The sequence below is a fragment of the Anopheles coluzzii genome, chromosome 2 (assembly GCF_943734685.1).
Source record: "Anopheles coluzzii chromosome 2, AcolN3, whole genome shotgun sequence".
Lineage (NCBI taxonomy): Eukaryota > Metazoa > Arthropoda > Insecta > Diptera > Culicidae > Anopheles > Anopheles coluzzii.
Window position 1 is genome coordinate 31,083,984 of NC_064670.1, and position 27,866 is coordinate 31,111,849.

Here is a 27,866-nt window from a genome sequence, read left to right on the forward strand (position 1 = left end):
CAACTGTCTGTTCCATGTCATCGATAAAATCGCCGCCAGCTAACAATTATGGAGTTAACAAAGTGTATACGAGTTAATTAAACATTTGTAGTAATTTATTTACTTTGTTTTGCGATCGTTCTTTTCTTTGCGTTTAATTTGAGAGAAAGAGAGTGTAGTGTGTTCTTTGTTTTACTTTTCGTTTGTGGTTTGGTGTGGGACGTACTTCCAATTAATGTTTAGATTTCGGTTAGTCTGTTTCTCTTTGCACGGTCACCATTCAGAATAATGAATACAATTAACACTTTACTCCTTTGGAGCCTTAGAAACGTGTTCTTTTTTGTAATTTGTCTACAAGAGAGTTAGTATAGGATGGTTTCAAGGTAGTGTTTCCGTAGCCCTGCCAGCGGTGTTGTGTGTGTTAGTAAAGTGGTTAGGGTTCCGTTTTAATAATTGTTGAATGCTCTAAGTCTTCTAGTAAAATGATAATGTTAGTACGTACTTCACAGAACGTTTGCCTCCGTGTACATTTTGACTGGTTTGGCCGGGAACGGGAAAGTAAATTGCTCCCGCAAATGCATAAAACCCCAATCACTGACATCCAGCGTAAAATGCAAAAGTGTTGAATTATTGATAAAGCCAAACGCTTGATGTCGTCCCGTTTTGTTCACATATTCTACTACTCAAGAGACACTCCTCCCTCGGTCCTAGCCTATTCGTTATTGTACGTTGAAATACGTTAAGAAATGAAACAGTTTGAAACACTGGAAGCAACAATTGCAGCACAACGCACACATCGACATACAGCACATCAGGTAGCAACGGTACATAGACAAAGCACTGTCCCTTGTGTGACAAATGGAGATGTACGCCTAGCGGTGGCCATCCCACGAACAACAACACCATATAGTTGAGCCAGCGGGCGGCTCCTTTGTTCGCTGCTTCAATATATATGTATGTATGTATGTATATATATGTAGACCAGAATACACTATTACAAGGCTCGCCTGTCCTGCCAATATAGGTTTTGTTTTTCTCGTTTTTTGTCGTAGGTTATCACAATGATTACTTCCTTATACCAGCAGCTTCTCGCTTCGCGTCAATTAAATTCCATAAACTCCCCAGCGCACATTCTGTCCACACATTCAATGGCACGATACAATGTAAATATGGTTTTGTTTCCCCCTCCCTTCCGTCGCCGGATTAGCTGGCGGTTGTGGCTGGCGAAGGCGAACCCGTCTCTCGTCTGCAGTTTGGCGATACTATATTCTGTATATGTATATGATTGTATATGTTTTAAAGTATGTATATATGCATATGCGTACGTGTATATTATTATTCGATTTGTTTTGTTTGTTTGTTTTTTTTTTCTAGTGTACCTAACGTAGATCAATTTATTGTTAGTTAGTTATACCCTGCCCACACGTTTACCTTGCCCATTTCAATGGTTTGAAGTGTAAACGATACCATAATTGAACTATACGCGCCTTTAACTATACGCCTATGACTTTGAAATCAATCCACACTACAACACACCATTCACTATTATGTGCAGTTTGCAATAAACACGTTAAATAGGCTTTCCACTTCAATTCATCATTTATGCTAAACGCTTGTACAATTAAACCTAACGCGTTTCAAACGAGATACTTAACATTCAAGACAGTTTCTTTATAATACTACGCAACCAATCGCATGGTGAAATAGTTGTTAAAAATATGTTAAAAGTAGTTAAAAGCACAAAAGGTATTGTTTAAAAACACAAAACAGAATAAGAACGATAAACAAACACGACACCTCGTACAAAAGCATAGTACAACCGCACTTTATAAAAGTGTACCGGTTCATTCTCTTTGCTACACCAGCTATTTCCGTCGCAGTGGTTTAGCATTGAAACGAATCGAACCAACCATTTTCCACACATACTTGTATAAGTTACACTCATCTATCGTCTGCTATAACCGTGTCGTACTGGAACGCTGCAACCATGCAACCTGGCCCTAATTGCTAGCACTGTTGTTCTCTGGCACACATGTCACTCTGGCACTGGTTGACAAATAAAATTATCAAAATCTTATCGTTTGAAAAAAAAAAACAAAACGTAACAGGTTAAACACTAAATAGGAATAGCGCGAGAACATATCGAATAAGTGACAAACTCTCTACAATCAAACACCATCCACTCGCTCATCGGCAATGGTGGTGCTGCACAGTCCGCCGTTTTGCGAACACACGGCGTACCTCGAGAAACCCTTATTAGGAATGATTCATCTTATCCATTCGCCTTCGCGCCAGATCAGACATTCCGACCGGTCCCAGATTGGCAGCCTGGGGCGATGATATCGCACGGAATGTTGCATGGACCGCCCCCTTGATGGCTTCGGTATTTACGCACGCCGGCTTTGTGTCCTGCGGTTCCACGACCATCGGCCGTTCGCTGGTAGCATGTTGTGTCCCTACCGTATTGTACATTAGTCGCGGACCGCTTCGCGATAGCCACGGATGTCGCAGGATTTGAGCGGCCGTCGGACGCCTCGAAGGTACGATGTGTAGCATCTGGCGCAGCAGATCCTTCACTTCATCCGATATCGTGGGCCATTTCTAAAACGCAAACACGGTTAAATTACCACCAACCAGCGCTTAATATGCTTGTAAGTTACTTACGCCCGTTTCTAAATCGACCTTGCCGGAACCAATTCGCGCTAGAATCATATCTGGCGAATCGTTCGGAGTGCTAGCAAACGGTGTCTTTCCATCGAGCATAATGTAGAGCAGCACGCCCAGCGACCAGATATCGCACGCCAGATCGTAGCCCTGTTTCTTCAGCACTTCCGGTGCGACGAAGTTGGCCGTGTAGCACGGGGTCATCAGCAGCCCATTGTCGGCTCGGAGTTGCTTGGCAAAGCCGAGATCGCACAGCTTCAACGATTCGGGCGTATGGTTGACCGAGGCGTACAGCAAATTCGATGGCTTTAGATCCCGGTGCACGACACCGTGCTCGTGCAGGTAGGCGACCGCCGACACGACCGTCCGCAACACGGCACTGGCTTCCTGCTCGGCCATAAAATGGATCGCCAGAATGCGGTCCAACAGTTCGCCACCCTTCAGCAGCTCCATCACCAGGTACACGTAGCTCGCATCCTCGTGCACACCGTACAGCGTCACAATGTTGGGATGATTGCCGTACCGAAGCAAAATCTCGACCTCCTCGCGACAATCGTGATAAGATTTGTCAATTATCTGTCGTTAGGAAAGCAAAATATTTGGAGCATTACAACACGAACCTTGCGTCCTATCTGTTACCTCCGTAACGTATTTTGATTACTGAATTACCTTAACTGCGTAATGCTTCTTCGTTGTGCGATGTTCACACATCCGGCAGATTGAGAACGTTCCGCGGCCAAGTTCCTCCATCAAGTTGTACTCGTCACCGAACGCGACAGGCTTGACGCCCGGTATTTCGTTCGAGAATGGTGACCGAGATGCGGGCTGCTGTTGCATCACCATGTTGCTTCCGTTGGCAAAGTTTGGCTGCTCGTCCAGCAGGCCCGGTGCGATAAAGCTAAAGCCACGGAAGATCTCATGAGCACTCGCACTGACGGGGCCACCGGGCGAGTCTCTGCGAAAGTAAAAGGAAACACACACATCATTAATGACAGTGATCGTCCCGAACGCATCGTGCTTTCACACATACTTTGGTGATTTGTTCGTGTATTCCGAGTCAAAGTAGAACGCATCGTCCCTCGAAACGGCAGGAATGAACGGTGGCCTAACCTCCTTGCGTTCGAACGCATCCCAATCGACGTTGGCGAAAAATTCGTGCCGCTTGATGTCCTCAATGCCGTTCGGGCCCGCCCCGAGTCGATTCTGGGGATTGCGTTTGAACAGGGCGCGCAGCAAACTCTGCGCCTCGGGACTTAAGTTTTCCGGCATGCCGAGCTTTGTTTTGAGGATCTGGTTCATTGTGTCATTTCGATTGCTACCGTGGAATGGTAGATTGCCCGTCAGCATTTCAAACTGTTTGCGAGTAAAGAAGATGTAAGACGGTATATATAGCTATGGTTTAATCTTTAAATTATCCTACACCTTACCATTAGCACGCCGAAGGACCACCAGTCCGCTGCAAAAGTGTGTCCCTTCCGGTTGACAACTTCCGGCGCCATGTACTCCACCGTGCCGCAGAAGCTGTACGTTTTCGATCCATCCAGTGGTTGCTTCGAGAGCCCAAAATCCGTTAAAGCTATATGGCCGTCCTGGTGTGTAAAATGTGGCATTAAAATAGATCCGCTGTCATTTCGTGATCGCCCGTGCACACCACCCTACCTGATCCAGAAGAATGTTTTCCGGTTTTAGATCGCGATAGATGATGCCGATGCTGTGCAGATGGTTCAGCGCCAGGGCCAGCTCGGCCAGGTAAAACTTGACGTCTTCCTCGGTAAACATCACCTCCTTGCTCAAGCGCGTAAACAGGTCACCGCCACGCAAGAAGTCCAGTATAAGGTACAGCTTGCCGGGCGTCTGGAAGGCATAGTGCAGCTTAACGATAAATGCGTGGCCCACATCTGCCAGGATGTTCCGCTCGTTCGTACTCCTCACACGGTCCTTCACCTTCAGCGTTGCCTTCTTTAGTACCTGCAAATACGCAACCGATTGAGGTGAGATGTTTTGTCTTTGCCAACTACGCTAAGCAGCAAGCAGCCGAACCACCACCTACTTTCATCGCATACAGCGTCCCCGCATCGATGCCGACAATCTTCCGCACCAGAAACACCTTGCCGAACGAGCCTTCGCCGAGCACCTTCAGCAGCTCGAACTGTGACGGATCGGCCTTTTCGTGCCCCTCCCGTATAATGTCCTTAATGTCGATCTCATGCTCGTCCCCACCGTTCCCTCCCGCCCCTGCGTTGGGGTACGTGGCGTCGCCTCTCAGCTGTGACAGGTCACCTCCACCTCCGGTTACATCCAGATCCATTGCTTCCTCGGCACCAACAACCAAACCGGGTTCGGGCGAATCGCCACGATGGTAGCGATAAGTGCCACTATCAGCTACAACAGCTCCATCTAGCAGCGGCTCGTGCTGGCCAGCGGCTGTGTGCGCCGGAGCATAGGTAACCATTCCCGCGGGAGGCACTGGGTGCTGCCGGCTGTACTGGTGCGGTTGAGGGTGGGGTTGATGTTGATGATGATGTTGATGGGGAAGGTATTGATGCTGTGCGGGCTGCTCCTGATGAAGCTGAGCATGGCGGTGGTCATGGGTAAGATGTTGCTGCTGCTGGACATCATAGCTATCGTCGATGACCATCTCTACATTGTCCTGCGATGCGGACTGCAAAAGAACATAGAACAAATGAAAATAAATGTCACGATGTAACGACGGTAAAAAAAGGGCGGATGATTAATTGAACTCATGCAAGATGCTAACATGACTGTACAACAATTAGATCAAAGAAAATGGAACAATACAGTTTGATACATACGCTCTACTCTACTAACAGTACATTACAATAGGATCCGAAAATAAGAAAAATATGCAAACAAATAGGTATAATGCAACATGTATACATACATTCGTTTTTAAAATTTTGTGTAGCACATTGAAACTAAAGTTCCTCTGTGTTTGCAAAACCAAACAAAAAAACATTCAAAAACACTGCTCAATTTTTCAAGAATTATTGATTTCACTCCCACTCACTGTTTTTTGTTACTATTTTGTTCGGCGAATTTGCGGCCGGTCAACAAAACATCAAAGCAATTTTGCGCGCACCATTTTCGCCTGAATACAGGCACAACAGCGAACAAACAAAGTGTTTCTCTTTTTCCGTTTAGTAACATCGTGCTTGTGGTTCAAGCTTTGCTTTCATTTAACGCGTGCACAATTACGTTCAACGATGGCTACACAGAGCATCGCTAATCGGCATCGACGCTTCAAAACGTGAGTTCGCTTCCTCGAGGGTATGTATAGCCATTCCTTTTTGCTGCTTTTCGTTACTCATCGGCCTCACCTAGTACGGTTTCGTAAACCACTAGGCGTCTCCATTGCACTTTGGAAAAACATGTACCCACACCACTACGCGCCACGGCCGGAATGAAAGCGTGCCGAGTCTCAAAAATATTACAAATATAATTCCACCAACTTTCGGAAAGTGTGGGATAATATTCCTAAAATTAGGGACCAAATGATGGGGGCGTTTCGTTCGTTCATGTGACCTACTTACATACCGCAGTGGTATTGCTTTTATCGTAACGCAAAACGGCGCTTGTAATGTTGTAAAAAACATGGGCTTTCTTTATAATTCAGTAGAGTTTTAGAATTAACCAAAATATAGTATTTAAAAAGCGGCTTTAAAACGTGAGAAAACTACACAAATGTCACTGTTGTTGATATTATAAGATTACAAACATCTAAAATTGGACTGGTTTAACGACTTAACTGTCTAGCAGCACTGAACCTAAACAATATGCCAAGAAACTGATAAATCAACGTAATTTGATAATCAACGAGCATCACCACCACAACCATTTGCGGCCTTTTCACCAGCCACGCCTATCAACGGTTCACACAGCCATGCAACGATAACAACAGGTGCGCTTCACCCCAGCGTTTGGCGCTGTGCCGAATAGGGGGGGGGGGGGGGGAGAGACTTTTATCCCGATTTATTTTTCTGCGTGCACTTTCACCTCCGATGTTTGAACAATCGGTATAATTCCGTTCCAACTGATCAATAGATTGTGGATATTTTTCATTCCCCATCAAACCCCATCAGACGTGATTTTCTTTCACGATAACGCTCCTCTTTCTCGTCAGATGTGTCTCTGCATTCGTACACATTTCTTTTATTTTGTCCGTCCCTTGTTCGAGTATTTTCATGTTAAATCCGCTTAAAACGGCGGCCCACGCCCGTCAAAAGGCGTAAAAATCAGCCACAAATCGTATTACTGAATAATGCACACAGAAAGGAAGGTTTGGAAACACCAACCCTCCCTGAGTACAGAGTTCGATGAAGCGCGAAAGGATTGCGGCCCACTTGACTTGAATTGGGAGCGAAAGCGGAAATCTTTCTTTTACTAAACCATTTCCTATCGTAACGCACGTATTTTTATCAATCTTGACGGGGTAAGGTTGCTCAATCCTATTAGTAGCATAAATCTTATTGTACGAAAATAAAACTGCTTTTTGTCTATTTAATAAATAATACAAAGGCTTCATAAACTCCATACATTTGGTAAAGTTTGGAGTAATAACACTTCTTTAATACACTTTTTTACTTCGTCTTGGCAATTCTAAACGCCAGATTCATCAAAAAAGCGATGAAAACCTCGTTTTGCTTTTCATAAAAAAGGGAATAACATAAACTTTCATTCGCACTCCGGAAGAAAGGTTATATTTCACAACGTATCATTGTGAAGCAGAAGTAGAGCGCCAACCCAAAGAAGTTATGAAAAGAAATTCTGATTTAAATTTCAATTTCTCTTTCCTAACACAGAAAAAAGACACCCAGACTGCCTTTTTCCGAGCCTGTCTAAGCATAGTATGTAGCTAGGAGAGCTTCTTTAGAGAAAAGATACACTCCATCTGCTTCGAAATACGATACAAATTGAATAAAAAGTTTCAAACAAATTACTCAATCATTGTGCTATTCGACCGTAGATGCAAGATATTTTATTTAATCGTATTTGTACAGTTTAATACGACGGGCGTCGCCGTTTCAGCTTAAGGTCCATGCGTTTCCGAACCACCGACAAACACTGCACACTGTCCTGGAAACTTCGTGATAGCATTACTCCATTTTAGTAGAAAACTTGTGCAAAAGCACAGAAACAAACAACTGACTGCCGAAACCCATGAAAGCATGATATGTCCGATGGTCTGTGTGTGTATCTTCCAATTAGGGTAGAGTATTGTTATAACGCGCCATATGGCTACAGGCTTGCACGCAACACGCATTACGGTTCGACGATTATCGAACTGTTCAAACTTGGCGTGGGCATGCAAAGGACATGCTTCAATAAGTGAGTGTACCATGTGGATGTGGATGCTGCTGCTGCTGTTGCTGCTCACGAATCGTTTTCTAACGAGAAAAAAAAGAACAAAAGAACATGAACATATCATGGTGCACAGCGTTGGATGGTCGAGCAATGGCAAAGCTCCACTCCCGGTAGAACGTATTTATTTTTCAAACCACTGCACTAAATAAACGAACGATCCCTCTACAGTCGGGCCTGCTGCAAGGGTGCCCAATGTGAAAGATCCTCGACCAAACCTCCAAGGCATCATGATGATGATAGTTGCTTGGCAATCGGGAATGATTCCTTCCCTTCATGGTACATAAAACCTATCAGCTCAAAAGGCGCCGATAATGATCAGTTATAGGTGCAACGTCTCGAAACGTTCGCCAATGCGCAGCTTGTGTCGATGTAAAAAGAAGGCCAATGATTGTCCCTTCCTTTTTTATTCTCAGCACTACAGTTGCCTGCACGTGCGAGTCACTTACTTTTTGGTACCATATTCAAAAGTGCTCTCTTTACTTTTCTTATCAAACATCCAAACCGGACAAACCATGAAACTGTGCTTTTCCTGTAAAGTAAGATAGTGGGAAGGTAAAGTCAGGCTCGTGTGTTTGGCCTTCGAAGGTTTTGCAAATAACGTCACACACAAACACACAATACTTCTAAGGAACGCTCTTATCTCCACGTCCTGTTCAGGGAAGAGAAAATTATTAACACACCATAAACTTCTTGGAAGGTTTTGCCAGAAAAAAAGCGTAACATACATAACATCAGCGCATAAACGCAATGGATGACAATGTGATAGAGCTTTGGTCGAATGTATTTCGATACTTGTATCTGTATATGCTTCCATGTAATGAATACATTATTGCTCCGATAAAATCCAATAAAATGCTTTCAGCATTGTTTTGTTCTATGTTTGTCAAGGGTAGAGATACTTTCTCATAAGGATGGTATCACATCGCTCTGGAAGGATTTTTGTACGGACATTTTTTTACAGAATATCGTACAAGCAGCAACAATTTGATATCGAACAAGGTTTACGCATCGCATTACATTCTGGTGCCGATCGACGACAAAACGTTCTCAGTATTTACTAATCTGAGCACAGGCATAGGTTTGGATGGAAAGAACCGATTAATGATCCCTTTTCTTGCAATTAACTTGTTCTGAGAAAATGAATTTTAAATCACGTTCAGAGCCTTGGAGAGGTAAAATTTGGCATCGAAATTATTTGAACATATGCCAAGCTTGTAGCAATAAAAAGCAGTAACTAGTCAATATTAAGACAAGCTGGTGAGCAAATAACAATCGAAACATGATGGATCTACTGAAATGGGAGCGAAAGGGACACGCAATATAAACACAAAACTTACAGATTGGCTGATTCGTTCGTGCAGCTACCCACAAAGCCATATCAGCAACAGCAAAGCCCTGCCGAAAGCGGAACAAACTCGTTTACAATTTTGCACACATTCTCTGCTCGCAATCAAATTGTTAGCCAGGTCGGAAACATACCCAAATGACCTAGCGTCAATTTTCCGCGTAACATCCCATTCAGCTGAATTCTGCTTCAAGTCACATTAACGTTTGCTTCGCTTTGCTTCGTACGAGGAACGACTTAGCGATGCCATGGGCCATGCGTGTGCATCAGCCTGTTGTGCAGGCAGCGGGCAAACGCCTGTGGCGATAGAATACCATTCTCCAATAGAGCTTTTCCCAAGCAAACGGTACTGCGCTGCAACATTGTCCTCCGTTTCCGGGGGTGAACGGCTCAGCAGAACCGGCGGGAGTTACTGGGACGGGTGGCGGCAGCGGACATTATTTCATCTTGTGCTGTGCTTCCCCCCCATCGGAAGCCGAGCGAACCAAATGGATTTAGCTTTAATTTTGCTTCCTGTTTTTCGTTCCAAGAATAATAGCGCACGAACGTTGTTGCCGTGATAAAGCAACACACTCAAAGCCAGTTCGGTTGCTAAGGAATTGAGGAACGGCAGTACTAATTCTACGAAGGGCCGGCTAGTGTGCTGGAAAATCTAACATTACGTGGAAACTAAATTAAAGATGTAGATGCTAACTGTCAGTTTTGTAGGGCAGACGACCGAAGCAAACGAGGTAGTAAACGTTGGACCAGTTTTCGTTGGGCCTAATAATAACACCCGCCGTTTCGGTTTCAATGGATCGAGCCCTCGTACCCAGATAGTGAGACTAGTTCATTGATGTATAAACGTTAATGAGCAGAAGATAAAAAGCAAAACTAAGAATGGCGGAGTATGGAATTCAGCGTGGAAAACATATGGAAGCTCTAAAAGGTTAAAAATATGCATTAAATTTAATCCTCCAAGTATTTTGCAATTTTTGCTGTCGTTCGATACCTAACCTTGACCTTCTAGAACAGTAAACGCCTTTCACTACAGAAAAAAAAACAAACAAGTGGCTCAAGTAGTGAGACTTTCACATACTCAGCAGAAGTGAAGAACTCGTTTTCCTCCACCGTGCACCGACATACCCCACAACTCAATTCCATTCTTAAGGACCCTTTTGCTGGCGATAAGAATTTTGCTGCTAAAGGGCAAGAAACGCCAACGACGGAGGGGGGGGGGGGGGGGGGGGGGTGGCGTAGAAAGTGCGTCAAATATTTGCTGAAAGGGCCGCAAGCCGCAAACAAGCTTTCGTGCATGAAATGAGCTTGAATGGCGCAAATGAGTGTGCCAACCGTGTGCCAACCGGTGCGAACACGACAACGATGCCGGCGAAAAGGACAAGCGTGCCAAAGGCATGTAAATAATGGATTCCGTCGTTCTCTGACGAGGTTCGGGGGGAGTGTAAGGGCTTGTAGATCTAATCAGCTGAGGTGCCACCACCGTGTGCGTGCGTGTGTCCTATCGCAAAGGTGTCTCTAACGGGCGCGCAACAGTTGCGCCTTCGGAACATCAGCGCAAACAATCGAACGAAAGCGAGCGGAAGCACTTTAAGCTTCCGCCCTCTACGACTCACAGTAGCCACCCAGGAGGGATTAGGATAAAACGCGAGCGAGCTATTGACATTCGCACTGTAAAGATTAACAAGGTTGCTGTGGAGGGAGCGCTGTGGAAAAAGTCCCTTTATATCACACAAATTCAAGCGAAAGCAATACACTAACATTAGGCGCACCATTGGACAGATAATTTTTTTCACTTGGTTTGGCATTTCGACGCACATCAAACAGTATTATACATCACTGGGAGAAAAAAATATTCGGCAAACGATGTACGTTAAGATCGTGCAGAACATCAGACAGCAGCGGTGCAACTTTTGCGCTACGGAGAAATTAAATTTAAAAGAATTCAAAACCGGCACTCACGCACCGAGTGCCATTGGCGAGCATTGGCGGCGGAAGATAGACAAGAAATTGCGTATTCCATCCCACGCAACTGGTACGGGAGGAGAATTTGGTAAAAGCATTCCAAGCGAGCAGCAGCCGCAGCAGTACCCGATAAGCACCACCGAGCTGAAGCAACCGCTAACTCGAACCGTATGGCAGCACACGGCAAGCGAACTGATTCTAAAGAATATCCATATACAGGCCGGCCGCCCAAGCGGCAAAAAGAAAAAGGGCAGGAAAGTGGGTACGGTTTTCCGAAAATGATTTTTCCTCCGTACGACGATGGCTTGTTGATTTTTCACCAAAGATAAAACGATCTCCCTTTCTATCACTAGCTCTTCACATTCACTGCAAAGAATCGGTAGAGAAGTGGGGTTCGTTTTCGTAGGAATAGCTTTCGTCCCTCGATGTGCACGGATATTGTACAAATGTCTCTCACAGCTGCCTAGGCTAGCTGAATTTCGCTCCATATCACGGTAACTCAGCGAGCCTCAGGGGCATTGCCCTTACGATTTTTTTTTTTCACTTTTACCGAACCAAATTTTCATTTCTCATTCTAACCGCAATTAGAGAGCGCCATTTAACGACGGTCCTCCAAGGGCCAATACAGCACACAGTCCCAAATCATTTGGCGACAAGATTCGACAAAAATACAAACACACACATGCACGACTAATGGAGTTTGTGGAGCGTGTTTGTGTTTGTGCAGGGACGCACAACGCTGATCGATCGGAGACATTTTCTTAACCTTTGTAAAAAGGAAATGCCAAAAAAGGCATTATTATTTCAAACACACAAAGAAAATGCTACACAGAAACAAAACCGTCCCGTTTTGCCAGCGTGAAAAGTAACCCTCTGAAGTAGTGATGGATGTAAAGTTGGCAAAAATCCGAAGTCGAATCCAAAAAGCCAATGTAGGTCCGCCCAGCATTATCCGGAGTCTTCAGGAATCACCCGGAGTCGTCCGGAGTCGTTTGACGTAGTTTGGAGTCGTTCGGAGTCGTTCGGAGTTGTTTGGAGTCGTCGTAGTCGTCCGGATTCGGCTGGAGCTGGAGTCGGCCTTCGAAACAAAGGCTTGTATACGAAGTGCACGCGCAAAGTGAAAGACAAAACACAACACAATGAAATGTATGATCACAACCACATTGTACCGGACGGCTCCTGTTGACTCCGACCGACTGTGATTCCGATCAACTCCAAACGACTCTGGACGACTCCGAATGACTACGACTCCCGTTGATTCTTGCCGACTCCTGCCGACTCCAGACGACTCCGGACGACTCTGGACGACTCTGGACGACTCTGGACGACTCTGGACGACTCTGGACGACTACGGACTCCGGACGATTTTAAACAACCCCAGACGGTACTAGTGGTTTGGATTTCGAATAAGTCTGAATCGGACTAACAATAGTCGGAGTCGGATCGGAGTCGTGGGTACGCTCCAAAGAGCACATCACTACTCTGAAGCATTGCTCTTGGTTTAACCGGGAGCATTCGCTTCGTTATATACTCCACTCAAAGTAAATCATCTGTCACACACGCAGAGAGACAATAAGGTAAGCAAGGCGTCTAACTGCCACCAAAAATGCCACCGAAAGGGCGCATCCATGTTTTGGTGGATTTATAGGAAGCAACCGTCATTTCAAAAGCCACGTGGGAAAATAGTTGACTCCTTTCTATACGCTAATGTGGTCCCGGCTCGTACCTTTCGCGCGATGTGTGCGCCTTCCAATCAATGTACCAGCTAGCACTAAAACATTTGTAAAGTTACAAAAACCCAACACATACAAACGAAACGAGCTATGATGCTTATATGCTTCCGAATTGCTCTCGGTTTTTCTTTTGCTGCTTGTACACATTTGCAGAGCAAAGATTCCCATTATCATTGATAATGATGTTGAACGAAAATAGTGCGTGAGATGAGCTCTCGGGCAACCAATCAACATCACTCAACACGCACCTCTCATCCTTCCTGCGAGCCCCATCAATCGGCCCGGGGTGTAAAGAAACAGCAGACATTGACGCTAATTAACGTCAGCGCTCTGCCCACGTACCCAGCGAGCACTGGAGTGCCGCACGTTCACAGAACGAAGAAGCCTTCGAGAAACCTCATCCTGTCCTGCCGCTCTAGCTGCTATTCCACTGTCATGAGGGTGGTGGTGGGTGCCTTTACCGATCAATATACGTGCGGAATTTGCCGCCACATAGTCACAGTTGTTTCTTTGTTTCTGGCGCAAACCGTATCTACTGCTGTAGCATGATTAATCTGTACGCTGCTCTGTGTGATCGACACTTCACGGTCATAGTAGCAATAGGTCCCGTTTCCTTGGCGAGTTACAGGTGCCAGTAGCACAAAAGAAAGTCACCCGGAACAGGGCGGAAAAGAGCTTTTGGCTTCTTCCACGAAAGCGAAACTAGTCTCGTCCCGCCTGGGTATACCTGACGTAATACACAAAGTTGCTGTATTGTTGCTTTGCGGTAACTTCAAGAGAGGGGGGTTTTCGCGTGGAAAACTTTCCACACACAAACACACACACAGCCACACGCACTAATAATGAATATTGATGAAGCATTTATTATTGGACAAGCGAAACTGCCGATGTCGATAAATATATTAAAACATCTACCACAATACAACAGTGTTGCTCCGTCGTGGTGTCATGAAACATTGCCAGCAGTAATACAATGGTAACGCCATTTGCCAATTTTCTACTTCACATTTTCCCGCACGAAATGCAGAATGCTGCCCACCCCTGCCCAGATGTCATGTAAATTAAAACAATCCATCTAATGTGGCCATCCCAGCCAAGGGGGAGTGTTGCAGTACCTGCGATGCAACTGGTAGTTACGGAACGGCCCCTCGTGGCAAGGCACATCGGAAGGCAAAGCCTGCCGCACTGTGTAGTTAGCGGAAAAGGCCACTATCCAGCTACAGTAGTGGCAGTCAGGGTCGCGGCTTATCCGAGCGTCAAATGTAGGTCGACTGGAAACCTGCAACGGGAAATGATGATGATGATGATGATGATGATGATGATGATGATGACGATGATAGCAAACCATAGTGCAAACATGGTCACCCCTTTTGCTGCCAACGCACGGGAAATGGCACCACGGTATGGATGGCTGTACCAGCACGTTCATCAGTCCACACTCCCAAGGGCATTCAATTACACGGCACTGAAATGAAGAAGCCCTTGCTACGCAATGGGAGGAACGAATGTGATGCCGCTCGTGCCAATTAGCTATCGATAATACTCGATCACACTACATGGCTTGGTGGTGGAGTGGATGAAATCATCCCCATTGGCGTACGATTGATGTTTTTATTTACAGTTCAATTAATCGACTCGTTTGGGGAATACGATAGGAAATACGGCGAAATGTAATCCAAACGCTACATGTGCTGTTGTTGTGCTGTACAGTTTGTGGCACGTTTGGGTAGGGATTTGTGTGGTTGTTGTAGTTAATATTAATCACGTTTTCTAAGGAACAAAAAGCATTATAACCTCAACAAAGAGCTAAACCACACAACGCCACACACCATACCCTTCTGGCTGGTTGGTTAGCAAATAATGCTTATCGTTGGAGTATCCATTTAACCACACACAAACATGTACAAATGCGTGTTAAAAAGCAGCTTTGCGTCAAATGGGGAAGGAAAGCGCGGCATCAACACATCGTCTTAGAAATATTTGTTTTACTTACGTCTATTGCATCGAGCAGAACATAGTTGTTAAATTGCATTTGGTTTCAATAGGAAACGAGACGAATCATAGTTTCATGCACATGGGCTAGAAATAAGTCAAGTAAAGATTAATGCTAACAAACTCAGTTGCTTCATGCTGTGCGAAAACGTTCATTGCGATTACTCATTCAAACATGCAACATGAAGACACAAAAAAAAACAATACGTTCTTGAGGCATTGGCTTTGGACTGGAACAAAATGACTTAAACGTGTTGCATTTTTTATACTTCGTACGGATTGATGAAGAAAAAAGTGCTTGCATAAAATATGGTAATAAGTATCAATGATATGTAACACACTTGCAACAAACATCGTCAATCGAAACCAAAAAGAGAGAAAAAAAACATAGCAATACTGTTTACCGCATGATAATGAATGAGAGAATGGGAAACAAAAACGAGAGAAAGAAAAACAAAACACAACCATTTATCAGAGCGAAATGCATACATTTAGAATAGAAACGGAAAGGAAAAGGTCACACATTCATTCCGAGATCTTCATTCCATAGGCAAGGCATCGAATTGACGAGAGGGAGAGAGATTTTTTTAGAGCAAACGCAAATGTATGACTCTAACAGAAAAGGTAATGATTTGCGAGATTTATTTTAATGAAATGGCATTTTTCCAGTAGCGTGTACAAAAACAAATCCAATTGTTTTGTTAAATATCTCGCAAAAGATTAACAGAAAAGGTCTGGAGACAAACGACACAAGGCAAAAGGAAAGAAAACGAAACCCAAGAGGACACAGTTGCAAACTCTAACGTATGTGGTAATAAAGAGAGCAAATAGCACGCAAAGTGCCACGGCACATTTGGCAACACACGGGGAACGTTGCTATTTTGTTTGACGCATCCAAAAACAAAATAATACGTACAGAAACTATCCGGAGCCCTGAAATCGAGTTAGACACTCCGTGCGCTGCAAGAAGAAAAAAAACGACACGAAAACAGAGAGAAAGAGAGAGCAGTGAACGACAGACGGAAAGAAATGTGATGCACTGTGATGGGCAGAGAATGGGAGTGTGATGGAAACACAATTAAAGGAAGAGAATAACACACAATAGGATAAGCAAAAGGAAACGATAGATAAAGAAAGTAGAACGCAATTGGATGACGAAGAAATTGTGTTAAAAAAATCAAGAAATCAAGAAGAGAACTGGGATAATGACATAAGAGATGTGGTTTGAATAGCAATATTGTAGACGCAGAACAGGGCAATAAACATGGCGGCGAACAGAAATTTGTAACAAAAACTAAACATCATCGTCAGAACCATTGGCACGTTGTTGTCAATATTTAAACACTAAAATTTGATTTCGATGAATTGTATGATAACGTAAGAGGTGTGGAAGATCCAAGATTGGAATCAAAATAAACATGAAGCAAAATAACAACAATTTGGACAGAAAATAACAACTCTGGTATCTTGACGACGCAACGAAGAAAATTTACACAATTCGCTATTTAGTAAGCATTAGATGAAACGAATCTGACTATTGCACTGTTTTTCACTATCCCTAACAAAAATCAACTAGGTCATCAAAAAAGGTGTATAAAACGACTGCTAAAATTGGAAACATTTTTCATCTTAAACAACACAATACAATCCTTTTCATCAGCTGTAACACCTACAATTAGTGTATGATTTTATGAGTATGATTCTAGTGATTCAGTTAAACCATAAACAGCAACACTGCCGTAAATCCCACAGACAGCAAAAAGCATCAAAATAACCAGTGATTCATATCGACAACATGTTGACTATGCTAACATTGATATCGTCTATCATCAATAAAGCACACACACAAACTGTCATAATAGCGTGGCAGTTTTAAAATCGGTATGGACGTGAAATGTGAATAGTGATGCACCGATACAGTAAGTTTGCCGTTGTGCCGCAAGCTAGTGCCTCACACAACTTCAATGCACATGGATAATATTTGTTTTACATCAAAATGCATCCTCTGTCTGTCCTGTTGTGTTCTCCCATAGGAAAATCTGTTTAAACATGAAGCTATTTATTTTATTTAGTCCATACACTTTAGGAAACGATAACACAGGTGCGGTAAAACCTGTAACACAAACAATTAAATGCAATTTATTTATCAAATATGACAAGCAAGCAACACTGCTGCATAAACATCAGATATAGCATATAGCTATAGCAGAGGAATGCTATATTTGGGTTAGGGATGCGGAAGTGATCCGGCGACAGCAGGAAGCGTTTAACTTTTAAATTATTTATTTCTTTTACTTGGCCAACAATAATCATCGTTCAGTAACCAGATTGGCTTTCCCATAGCAGCACAATCAGTCCTACGTTCGATCTACTTAGTTTCTATTTAGCAGATAAGTGTCTTACATAAAACGAACAACAAACCAAAGGACCAGTGCTGCAAAATGTCACTGTCAATATCATAAACAAATCTGACTGAAACAAAATCCATGTCAGCGTCACGTACTCAAGTGTGATAATCATAGGAGATACTCGAAACGATTGGTGTACTCAATGCATGCTTCATGATATTTTTGCGACCATCGCTTGGCAGGCACTATGTCATGACTTTGTTTACTGTGATCAGTTCTGCAAAATGTCACTGACATATTGACATGACCAATGTCGGCTAAAACAAAATAATGTCAGGCTCTACCGTGATGAACAGAGGTAAGACTCAAACAGTTGGTACGACCATCACATGCTTGGTGACATTTTTTCAACCAATTATTGGTCATTCATATGGTCACGACATTTTCAGTCGGTGATCATCCCCATAGTCATGGGAGATATGCGGTGCGTGTGGTTCCAAGAAACAAAATGAGCATTATTTCACGCTCTGTTTAACCCGACAGACCATCAAACCAGACAGAGCGAGAAAGCATGCTCATTCCAAGAATGTCGAGATTATCACCGATAGAAAATGTCGTGACCAAGTGAGGGATTAAGAGTTGGGTGCTAAACAAAATGTCATCAAGCATGTGATTGGTCCACCAACTGTTTGAGTCTTACCTTTGATCATCTCAGTTGTGTACGTGAGCTGATTTGAGCATGGTTGAGCTTGATTTGAGCACTATTCACAGCCCGAAAAAGTCATGATCATGCTTGTGACGGCATTAAGCATAGTTTGTGAGTCAGAATTTCGCGGTTCACTCAAGCACTCGCATGTCGTGTTCGGCATGTCATGACGCACTTTCATTGAGTATCAGCAACGAGCATCAAGCTTCCACGGATATGTTCATTGTTTTCTTTGGTGAATATCTCGTGATGATCATGACATTTTACAGAGCTGTAAAAGACCATCTAATACGAATGTCTATACAAACGATCAGCAACACAAGCTTAAGATGATCACAACATCAATGTAAATACGCTGTATACAAAAAATATAAATCTAACGGAATATGCATTCAAATCTTGCATTCAAATTATCTCAACATTTTCCAAATATTTCTTTGTGCACTTTTAAACTTTTAATCCAACACGTAAAATGTTTTAACAACACACACGCACGCAACACCCCTGCTAAAGCAGCTCTAGCGTGAATTGATGTTGGCATCGCCCTAACACTAATCAGTGTGCTGTGGGTTTGTGGTTTTGATAATTGAACTTCATCCACTAACCACAAACCACATCCACTACTAACACGTATAAGGGTAGTTATGGTCGTCCAGCAGAACGTGTCAAGCCAAACACATTAGCATAAATTTGCAAATACACGAGCGTGCCGAACCCGAATGCTAGAGAGTATCCAATTAAAACAACACTCTTGGGTAAATTTGATTTTGTAATAATTGACCAGATTATATGCGATTGTGTATGATAAGAAATAATACAATCTCAACTCCTTTGTCTTTTACATCAAAACATTAAAAAAAAATCAATTTCTCCTCCTTGCTACAACCAAAAATGGATCTGCTTCTGTTCCAGTGCTGCTCGTTCCCAATGGGAATAAGAACAGTGTAACATGATTTGTTAACGAAAGCACTGCTAAGCAGTGGAATACAAAGATTTGACTTTTTTTTGGTTCTACGCGCACACAACATCCTGAGCGAACAAATCATTATTCGACAAAGCGTGTGCCACCAAAATCGTCTACTCCCAGCGGTACACGTCTATCACATATCATATTGAAAAAGGGTAAAATTATCATTGCATGCTTTATTTTAAACTGATCGACATGGATGGAACCATCATTCCTATTTAATTTTGCAACGCTACCTTTTTATTTTATTAACGAACGTTACTTGGAAACAAACAAACAAAAACGGATTACACATCCTATGTAACATGTAATCAAACGGGGTTAATTAATGCAGCCACATTTTTATGCTTTTAGCCCTTTTTTAATACAATCACGCGTACATGAACACCATCTAGATTCTACAACATGCAGAAAGAAAATCTGTTCCACCATTTCCATAACACACACACATACTCACATTCCGGCAGTGGTTGACAATCTTGAGCGTTTACACGAAAAAGGGCACACACGATTCGCGTGTTATATCCTATTTAATATTCATACGCAAAGCACATCCCGCCCGAAAGACACTCCTTGGTTTGGGGGAAATACGAAACCACGAACCATCCAAGCACCAGTATGTACCCGAATGTAGTGAAAATTGTGCGTGGTAATATCCATTTTTTCTTCTCTTTCAATGTCTTTGTCGCACGTCATAGCACATAAATCCATTTATTGCGTCGGCCTTTATAGAAGCAGTACATACAAAAAACTTGCTACAAAAGCTGTTGAAGCTGTACTTTCCACACGAACCAGCATAAATAAAGGATATTTGGCTTCATGTCTCCCAGCCATCAACAGAGCAAAGGATGATGATAAATCACACAAATATAAAGGAATTACACTGGGCGTTAAATTTCGAATTTCGAGGGGTTCTGATCTCTTTTGAGAATGATAACTAGTTGTATCTATTTATTCTGAATGACGATATGTAGTGTTACTCTCCGTTTCGATTCTGGTATGCAAAACACCGAGCACGATATCCAAGACTCTCCCCGTCCTAACAACGGTGCGACAACACTGGTACAAAACTGGTTAACCTTCTGCCGTACTCTCCAAACACAGAATGTCATACCAGTCCGTCGTGCGTGACGGTCATCCCGCAGCGACCAACAACAAAGCTGACTTTATACGCCGGTTTCGTGACGAAAGCGGACAACGGATCTATAAAAGCAGCGGCGCTGTACCGTCTGCAACTATGCCCCTGCGCACAGTCCTCCCCGGGGACTGTCCCACTATTTTGCACCATTTGCTACCGACCAACAGGCGAAGATGATATTTAAATTCCCCCATTCAGAGTGAAATCCATCACCACGACAAATGTAACCGTCCTCTGAGCGAACCTGTTCTTGCTTGCGGGCACAAGTGTTGCTACTAACGTGTTTTCAGCTACGCGAACTGTAGACGTTCTTACGGTTACGGTGCTATGTTGCGTACTTCATTTTGATTGCAAAAAAAAACACACACACACAAACAATGGTTAATTGTGCAAAGCAAAGTATTACACAAGTAAATCTAATTGCTTTTGCTACAATTTGCATTGGCGTGACGAAACTGTGTTAACAAAACGCTGTAGCTAGCCACATGTTTCTAGTCCCGTACCTGTAGCAGCTCCCCGTGCTAACATTCGAAAGGTAATGAGTTCGAAACTAATCCTGCTCGACCTTCGCTTTACCAAGATGTTTGGAGTATTCTCCTGTTACTGCATGGTGAATCGAGGCCCCCGGATGTCTAAATATATACTTTTATCTAAAAGGATTAAGGGCACCCTTAACAAGATAACGACGTGCTCGTATCCTACACACACACACACTGTCTGCCGGAACACAAATGACAAGTGATGAACGGTGGAGACAAAAGATTAGACACGAACTTTTACCATATGCTGTCAGTTTCCTAAGGGCCGGATACAACAATCATCAGTAAGGCGTGGGGCAACCAGCAACAGTTTATGATAGTTAGCCCGAGCTATTATCGCTGTGGTTGTAGATCAAACGACAAAATCTGGTTGAGAAGATTGCGACAGATCAGAGAAGGAATCTTCCCTGCATGCCTTTGCCTATCTGGCAATATCCACCTCCTATCACTCGCTTTCTCACACATCTTTGAGAACAGCAAGTTGACAGTAATTACGATGTATTTTTTTCCAACTTTAGCGCACCAGTATACGTACTATTTACGATGCAAAATCCAGCAAACAGTGTCCCTTCAAACAACACGGCGCTATGCAAAACCGTATGGTCTGGTCGCTAGCCTAGCTGCCTTACCGATGCATCGCACACCCAAAGTGCAAAGTGCATACAAAGTGCCTGGATTACATCGATGATGTGTCTCAACGACACTTTATCCGATAACCTTTGCCGTCCGGGGTGATAGCAATCTCTCAGCAGCCCGGCCAAAGCCTACCAGCATACACGCGCAGTGGGCCCAGTTTCAATTACAGTCCATCCCGCGCGAGCAAACACGTTTGGCCTACCATCCAAAGTCTTCCAGCGGCAAAAAAGGCAGAGGGAATCCCGTGACTACCTACTACAGGAGGCGTACATAAACCGGGCTCCATATCAGAGGCCAGACTAAATCGACCTTCACAATTCTTGAAGCAAACTTTCACCGCACAACGGCTTTCTGGCGCGGAGGAAAAACACTCACACCGAGAGCGCCCTTCGTTGAAACGGAATCACAATTGGACTGTCGGTTTTCATTAACAGAATGGCTTCATATTGAACTTACTGTGCGCGGGTCAAGGGTCACCACCACCATCACCATTTCGGAGCTCAGGGGTTTCTGCTGCTCACGGGTAGGTTAGATGAAAGACATGCTAGTAATTGCTAATAATGTGGCACAATTACGCGTGCACACAGACTCGCCGAGATAAAATAAACGGAAAAGTGTGTGTGTGGGGGGGGTTTTTTGGCCTTGTTTGGGTTGAGCAAAATTGAAATTGAACCAGGGCTCCAGCCGGAGAAAATCGGAAGAGACAGGAGCAGCGAAAGGAATGATGGCACGTTACCGAATGGGAGGACAGAGTTTAGGACAATCTGCTGGGTTTCAGGGTGGAGGGATTAATGTTATCAATTAAATACGTCCACATTGCTTGGGTGTGCTTGCAGCGCAAAAGCGTTCCGAACAATGCTGGCTGAAGAAAAGCGGTCTAAAAATAGTCTTTGAAAAAACCTAAACACCACAAAGTGTCACATTAACCTGTTGAGCATTTGAGAGGTGGTGAGCTTTTCCATTGAAAGGAGCAGCTGGTAAGCACACTAAAGGATAACTAAAGACATTTAGTCAATCTGGAAAAGAAGATGAAGGATGTTACTGTTACAGTAATCTTTTATGGAATATTGTAATACATGAAACTAATAAAAAATAATACTTGTTATGCTAAACAACCACAAACGGGCAACGCACCCCTTTTGCCACATTTCACCCGGTCGAGCCGTTCGCGTGTCAAAGTATTCTAATCAACTCGCCAGATAAACTAATTTACGTCAACAAGATGAAATGAAATGAACAAATGAATGGATGGAAAAGCAACAGCAAACAGACAGCAGAAACCCGTCAACTCCGCCTGTGAACGTGGCTGTTTTTTGTTGTGTCTTGTTTCTCACTAACGCCTCATATCCTCACTCTCCTGGCTGGCTGGCGGGCCCCATGTACGGCCAGGCTACCAGGCTCTACTAGCAGCATGTAAGAGAACGCGCGCACGACCCATTGGCATCCACCGCCGACATCAGCAGCGATGGGTTTTTTTTTCCGTCGAAGAAGCTCGTCGACAGCAGATCGTTTCATAAGCGAATTATCGGAGCGCTTAGAGAGAAGGGGAGCGGCAGCAACGCGGGAAAGCGCGGAAAAGAAAAATGTAGCCCGAGTGTTATTGGCTCGTGTTCATTTTTCATTTCATTTGTGACGGAAGCGTGGCACAGCACAGTTACGGTCCGGTATCCTGGAATAGGATCATCGCTTTGCGCCGGGCTGGGACATCGTTCCCCTTTATCGGCGGCATGTAACCGAGAGCAGAGCTTCGTCGCCGGGTTCCACCGTGTGATTATCGATTGATCCAGGAAGGAGGATGTATGTGTGAGTGGGGGGGGGGGGGGAAGTTAATTTTGATTGATTTTTACCATTCCGTAACAGTGTGATGACGATAGATCGGAAGTCATCGTGTGTAGCACCAAAACATGCCTAGGTCAGGGACGGAAGGCACAGGCCTGAAGGCATAAAATGCAGGCATCAATATCAATCGGTCTGAAGTTGACTTTTTTTTCCAAACAACTAAATCAGTGCAAAATACGCGAAACCCACACGTATTTTTACGAAAAATGATGAAGCCGTGAAAAACAAATAAATTAGTCTGATGATTATCTAGCACTTAATGAGCCTTTGTTGATTGTTCCCATTGCACTAGGCAATCCATTTCTAAGAACAATGCTCGCTTGTAATACCCATGATAACTCATTGATGCAAATACACAATATATTCTTTCGTTCCCTTGTTGTTTGCAAAAAAAAAATAAAAAAAAAAATAAAAAAAAAAAACAAAATTACGTGAAAAGTAGCACACCATTTTCACCGCAATTTTTCGATCATTTCTCCAACAATAGCGATGGTAGCGCATACGCACCTCGAACACATTTCCGCTTTAATGCTCCAGGCCAGTGGTCTTAAACCTGTGGTCCGTGGCGTTAACAGACCTGGTCCGCGAAAGAATTTATTTTTGAAAAAGAAAAGCTTATTATTATACACATCGTGCATTTTTCCCCCACAATGAAGGTAAAATTTGCAACAGACATGTCTATAATAAGATTTAAACATATTTTTGATAACAAAAACGACTTTGAAATAAGTCTATAAAAATGTTGAAATAAGTTCTCAATTGAAGTGGGCCGCGGCAAATGTTTTTTCAAAGCCAAGCGGCCAGCGAACCAAAAAAAGGTTGAAGAGCACTGCTCCAGGTTACAAAAATAGGCTGATTTTCAAATTTGTTTACCATGTTTTCAGCCTTCAGTGCCCTTTGATCCGGGGCAGAAAGGGAATGAAGCCTACTATTCACAAACCGGAACCAATGGCCACGTGTTGCTTCCCTGGCAAAATCGGGAAATCAAGCGAAAATGCATGAAAAGTTTGCACAATTCTAGGATTTGTTTTCCCATGATTCTGGCCGGAACGAATAGCCACATCATGTCGTTTGCATGGCGCACAAGCACAACGAAAACGAAAGGACAAACCCGGCAGTGTTTATATGTTTTGGAAAATGTTTTTTTAAATTATTTTTGTAATTATTTTAAAAACAAATTACTACTCAGAGTAGTATTGCACACAACATACAAAGTAAAAACATTTACCCATCCGAAAGGGTTGTTCTTCCATTACTGTGGTCCGTCGAGTACTGAACATCGATATTGAAAACCAGGCAAAGCATGATGCGACGTTCGTCCGCCTACGCCTCACCTTCCCGGGAAAGCCGCAGTACACACTGTGCCACTGGGCAGGAAAAACGTTTGTTTACCGCTACACCGTTTACCTTCACATTTTAGCGATTATGGTTGAAAGTGAAAATGGTTGTACGATGCGCTTTTAGACGAGCGTGTTACCGTGTTACACCTTCTGCTTCGACTGCAGCCCACTCCGTCGCTAGTGGCACAATAAGAAAATGGATCGATTTCGTACAGGCCCGTAAGGTCCGTGATTTGGTTAACGTAAATTCACACAAGATAAAGTTACGCAAACACAACTCCTTAGTATTTGTAACCAGTACATTCATTTCAAAGACACCCACAACCACTGGACCAAACGTAACAAAGTGTGCCCTAACTTCGACTAAAACTGCCGAATTATTTCCCCCAAAAAATAACGACATTGTGCACCACAGTGATGTGACTTCCTGTGCTGTCATACTGTTTGGTACGTCTAGTAAAAAAAACGGTAGCATTAAACAAACGAGTGCATGGGCATCGTGAAGGACAAATTCAATTAGTGGTTCATACGCATGTAACCTACCGGGTGTGAGCTGGTGGTCACAGTTAAGCCCTTCCATTAGCGGTCTTTCCCATACGAAACACACCTCTTAAAAGAGCTCAACATAAGGAACGTAAGTGTGTTTGTTTATGATAAAACGAGGATAAACATGATGCAAACAGTTGCATTACGCGCTTTGGGACAGATAATCGATACGGCTGATAAGAGAGGGAGAAGACACGGCTGAAGATTTAGGCCAAATGGTGACTAATTTTTGCAAAGCAAAATGCAAATATGTTGACAAAAAATAGGAACATTCAATCGGGAAACCTCGAAAACACGAAATGTAAAGTTGAACCAATCATAAAAATAGCAAAAAAAAAAAAGGAAAACAACCTCCCAACAAATAGAAACACGTACATCCATCATCGCACACCACATTACCACCACAAAACACACCCAACTGATGCGCGATACTATACTGGTGAGGAAGAAACGGCACAAAACAACGGATACAAAATCGATAACGCCAAAGCCGATTAGAAAAGAAAACGATTAAATAAATAGAGACAAACGACTATTGAGAAAACGGGACTGCCAGCCGGGGGGGGCCTGGGCGTATGCAAAGAAGCGCCACCACCGGATATTAACGATGCAAACGATGGCAATGACGATGAGAGGACGGCGATGACGAAGACGACGATGACGACCGGCCAATCGTGGGAGAAAACGAAAAGGAACGTAAAGCGAACAGTGTTCGAAGAAAGGGTTATTTAAAAAATGAAAAACTAAAACCATAACACAGGCAAAGCAAACCAACGTCAACGGAAGGGGAACCGCGAACAAATCATACCATTAAAAGCATAGAGAGCATAGAGAGAGAGAGAGAGCATACAAAAGATGGATCCAATTGCAGACGCTGGGTAAACAATACAGGTATAACGAAGGGGGGTGAGGACACACCCGTACTGCGGGGTGCAGCACGCGGGAAACTTTAATTAACTTCCTGGGAACGAGGAGGAACGGTGAGGGGGAATGGGGGATAGCTACACTAACGGAAAGCGGAACCATGCAGTACCAACTGCAATCTCCTGTTTCCGCAGTTCCGCCCGGATTCGCGCTAGGAGGTAGGAGGAGAATGAAAAAAATAATAATAACAATAAACTAAATTATACGGGAACGGGTGGGGGGTGGTGGATTGGTATTAGGGCGGGTGGTATGCCAGCAAAACGGACCTACCTCGATACCGACGATACTGATTGGGACTTTCTCTCTCCATGGGTCGATCGAGTTGGCTAGCGGCATCCTCCAGCTTTGAAGCGTTTGCAGGGACGTGTGTGTGTGTGTGTGTGTACTGAACGATATCGGGAAGGTGTTGGCGTGTTTGTTTGTACGCTCGGTGTACGTGTTCGCTAGTGGTGAGTGTCCTGTATGAGAGGCGGGCAGCGAGATGTCCTTGTCCGCTGGGTTTCCTTTGAAACCTTTGCGTTCTGGTTGGATGTGTGTAACTGTTGCACCAGAAAAGGGGAAACAGCTACTCCCGCTGACAGATGCTAGGAGGACCCGCGGGAAGGGTTAATTACATGCGCTCTCCAAGCGATCCGGGATGGAACGTACTGTGCCTAGCAGGTCCGGTCGATGACCTACTTTGTTTGCCCGATGCTCAATGCCAATTTGCTACCGTGGTGGTGGTGGTGGTGGTACAGCAGCGTTACAGAACCAGGGAGCAGGAGCACTTCTTCTTCCTTATCTGTTGCTAAATATCTCGCCTTGATAGCGGCCGCCACGCTAGCAAGGGAGAAAAACACTCGCACACGCACACAGCACACAAATTGCACCACATTCACAGGGCAGGGATTTGTTTGCCCATTCGCTTGCCCGCAAATCTAAATCCAAGTAACAACTGATCGGCAACGTACGCCGGAAACAGGCGAAAATGATTTATGTCATCGATGTTTTCCACTAACTGATTGCCTTACTGCCGCCGCCGCACTACCTCGTTGGGGCGCAATTTGGACACTAGAAGATGTTTTGCATTTTCACACGGGGAAGGGGACGTTCCTGCAGACCGCTCGCGTTTCGATGTCTCTCACCTGCTCCAACAAACGGTCCGAGCTGGGAGGGATTATTAGCACTACCTGGGGTTCGCTAGGTTGCGAGCCGTTGTACCTCGGTAGGCTGGCCGATGTGCTTGCTAGGCTCCCTGTGTACAGGGGGGGGGGGGGGGCTTACTCCACAAGGACGACTGGGCTGCTACCGTGGCGGTGATGATAATGCGCCAACGCAAAGCAACCACCACGACAATGATGATGATGATGCGCTATTTGATGGAATGCAACTGTCGGCTGCCGTTCCCGTTCCCGTTCCTGTTGCGCGGGAGATGACCGGACACACACACTCACACACAAAGACAGCTGCTGCTAATGTTTTGCGAAGTTCACCCCATTCACGGGCATCCGCCCATATGCACTGTACCGAGCAGCAGCAGCAGTAGGACCACTCCGTACGAATTGGGTGGCCAGTTTTGCATATGCACACAGGCACACACACGCCGATCCGCAGAACAACACGCACGGTGTGATGCAAAGCTCGACGCAAGATTCACTTGCCTCCGCCTCGAACGATGCCGTGATGGATAGCGCTGGCGAGCGACAAGTAGGACAAGAACAAGGGCACACAACGCGCACGGGTCGGTCGGTCCGTGAAAAACGATGCACGCACTCAGACTGTGCACTGGCGAAAGGTGCTGCCCGTGCGGAACATTTTGACAGTTGTTTTGCGGGAGAGCGGGAGAT

At 44.3% G+C, this 27,866-nt stretch overlaps 1 protein-coding gene across 3 annotated transcripts; it reads right to left on the bottom strand.

Moving 5' to 3' along the window:
* Positions 1-67: 67 nt before the first annotated feature.
* Positions 68-27,823, bottom strand: LOC120953657 (ribosomal protein S6 kinase 2 beta-like). Of its 3 annotated transcripts, none has more exons than XM_040373796.2 (9): positions 26,311-27,823; positions 15,059-15,144; positions 4,694-5,305; positions 4,303-4,611; positions 4,071-4,232; positions 3,674-3,996; positions 3,313-3,598; positions 2,644-3,219; positions 68-2,580 (listed from the first exon to the last, which is right to left on the bottom strand). In XM_040373796.2, the coding sequence occupies exons 2-9, from the start codon at positions 15,095-15,097 to the stop codon at positions 2,236-2,238; spliced, it is 2,652 nt and encodes an 883-aa protein (XP_040229730.2). In that variant the 5' UTR covers positions 15,098-15,144; positions 26,311-27,823; the 3' UTR covers positions 68-2,235. The 3 variants fall into 3 exon arrangements, with proteins under 3 accessions (XP_040229730.2, XP_040229728.2, XP_040229729.2); XM_040373794.2 differs by lacking the exon at positions 15,059-15,144 and adding an exon at positions 15,974-16,017; XM_040373795.2 differs by lacking the exon at positions 15,059-15,144.
* Between the last annotated feature and the right edge of the window lie 43 nt (positions 27,824-27,866).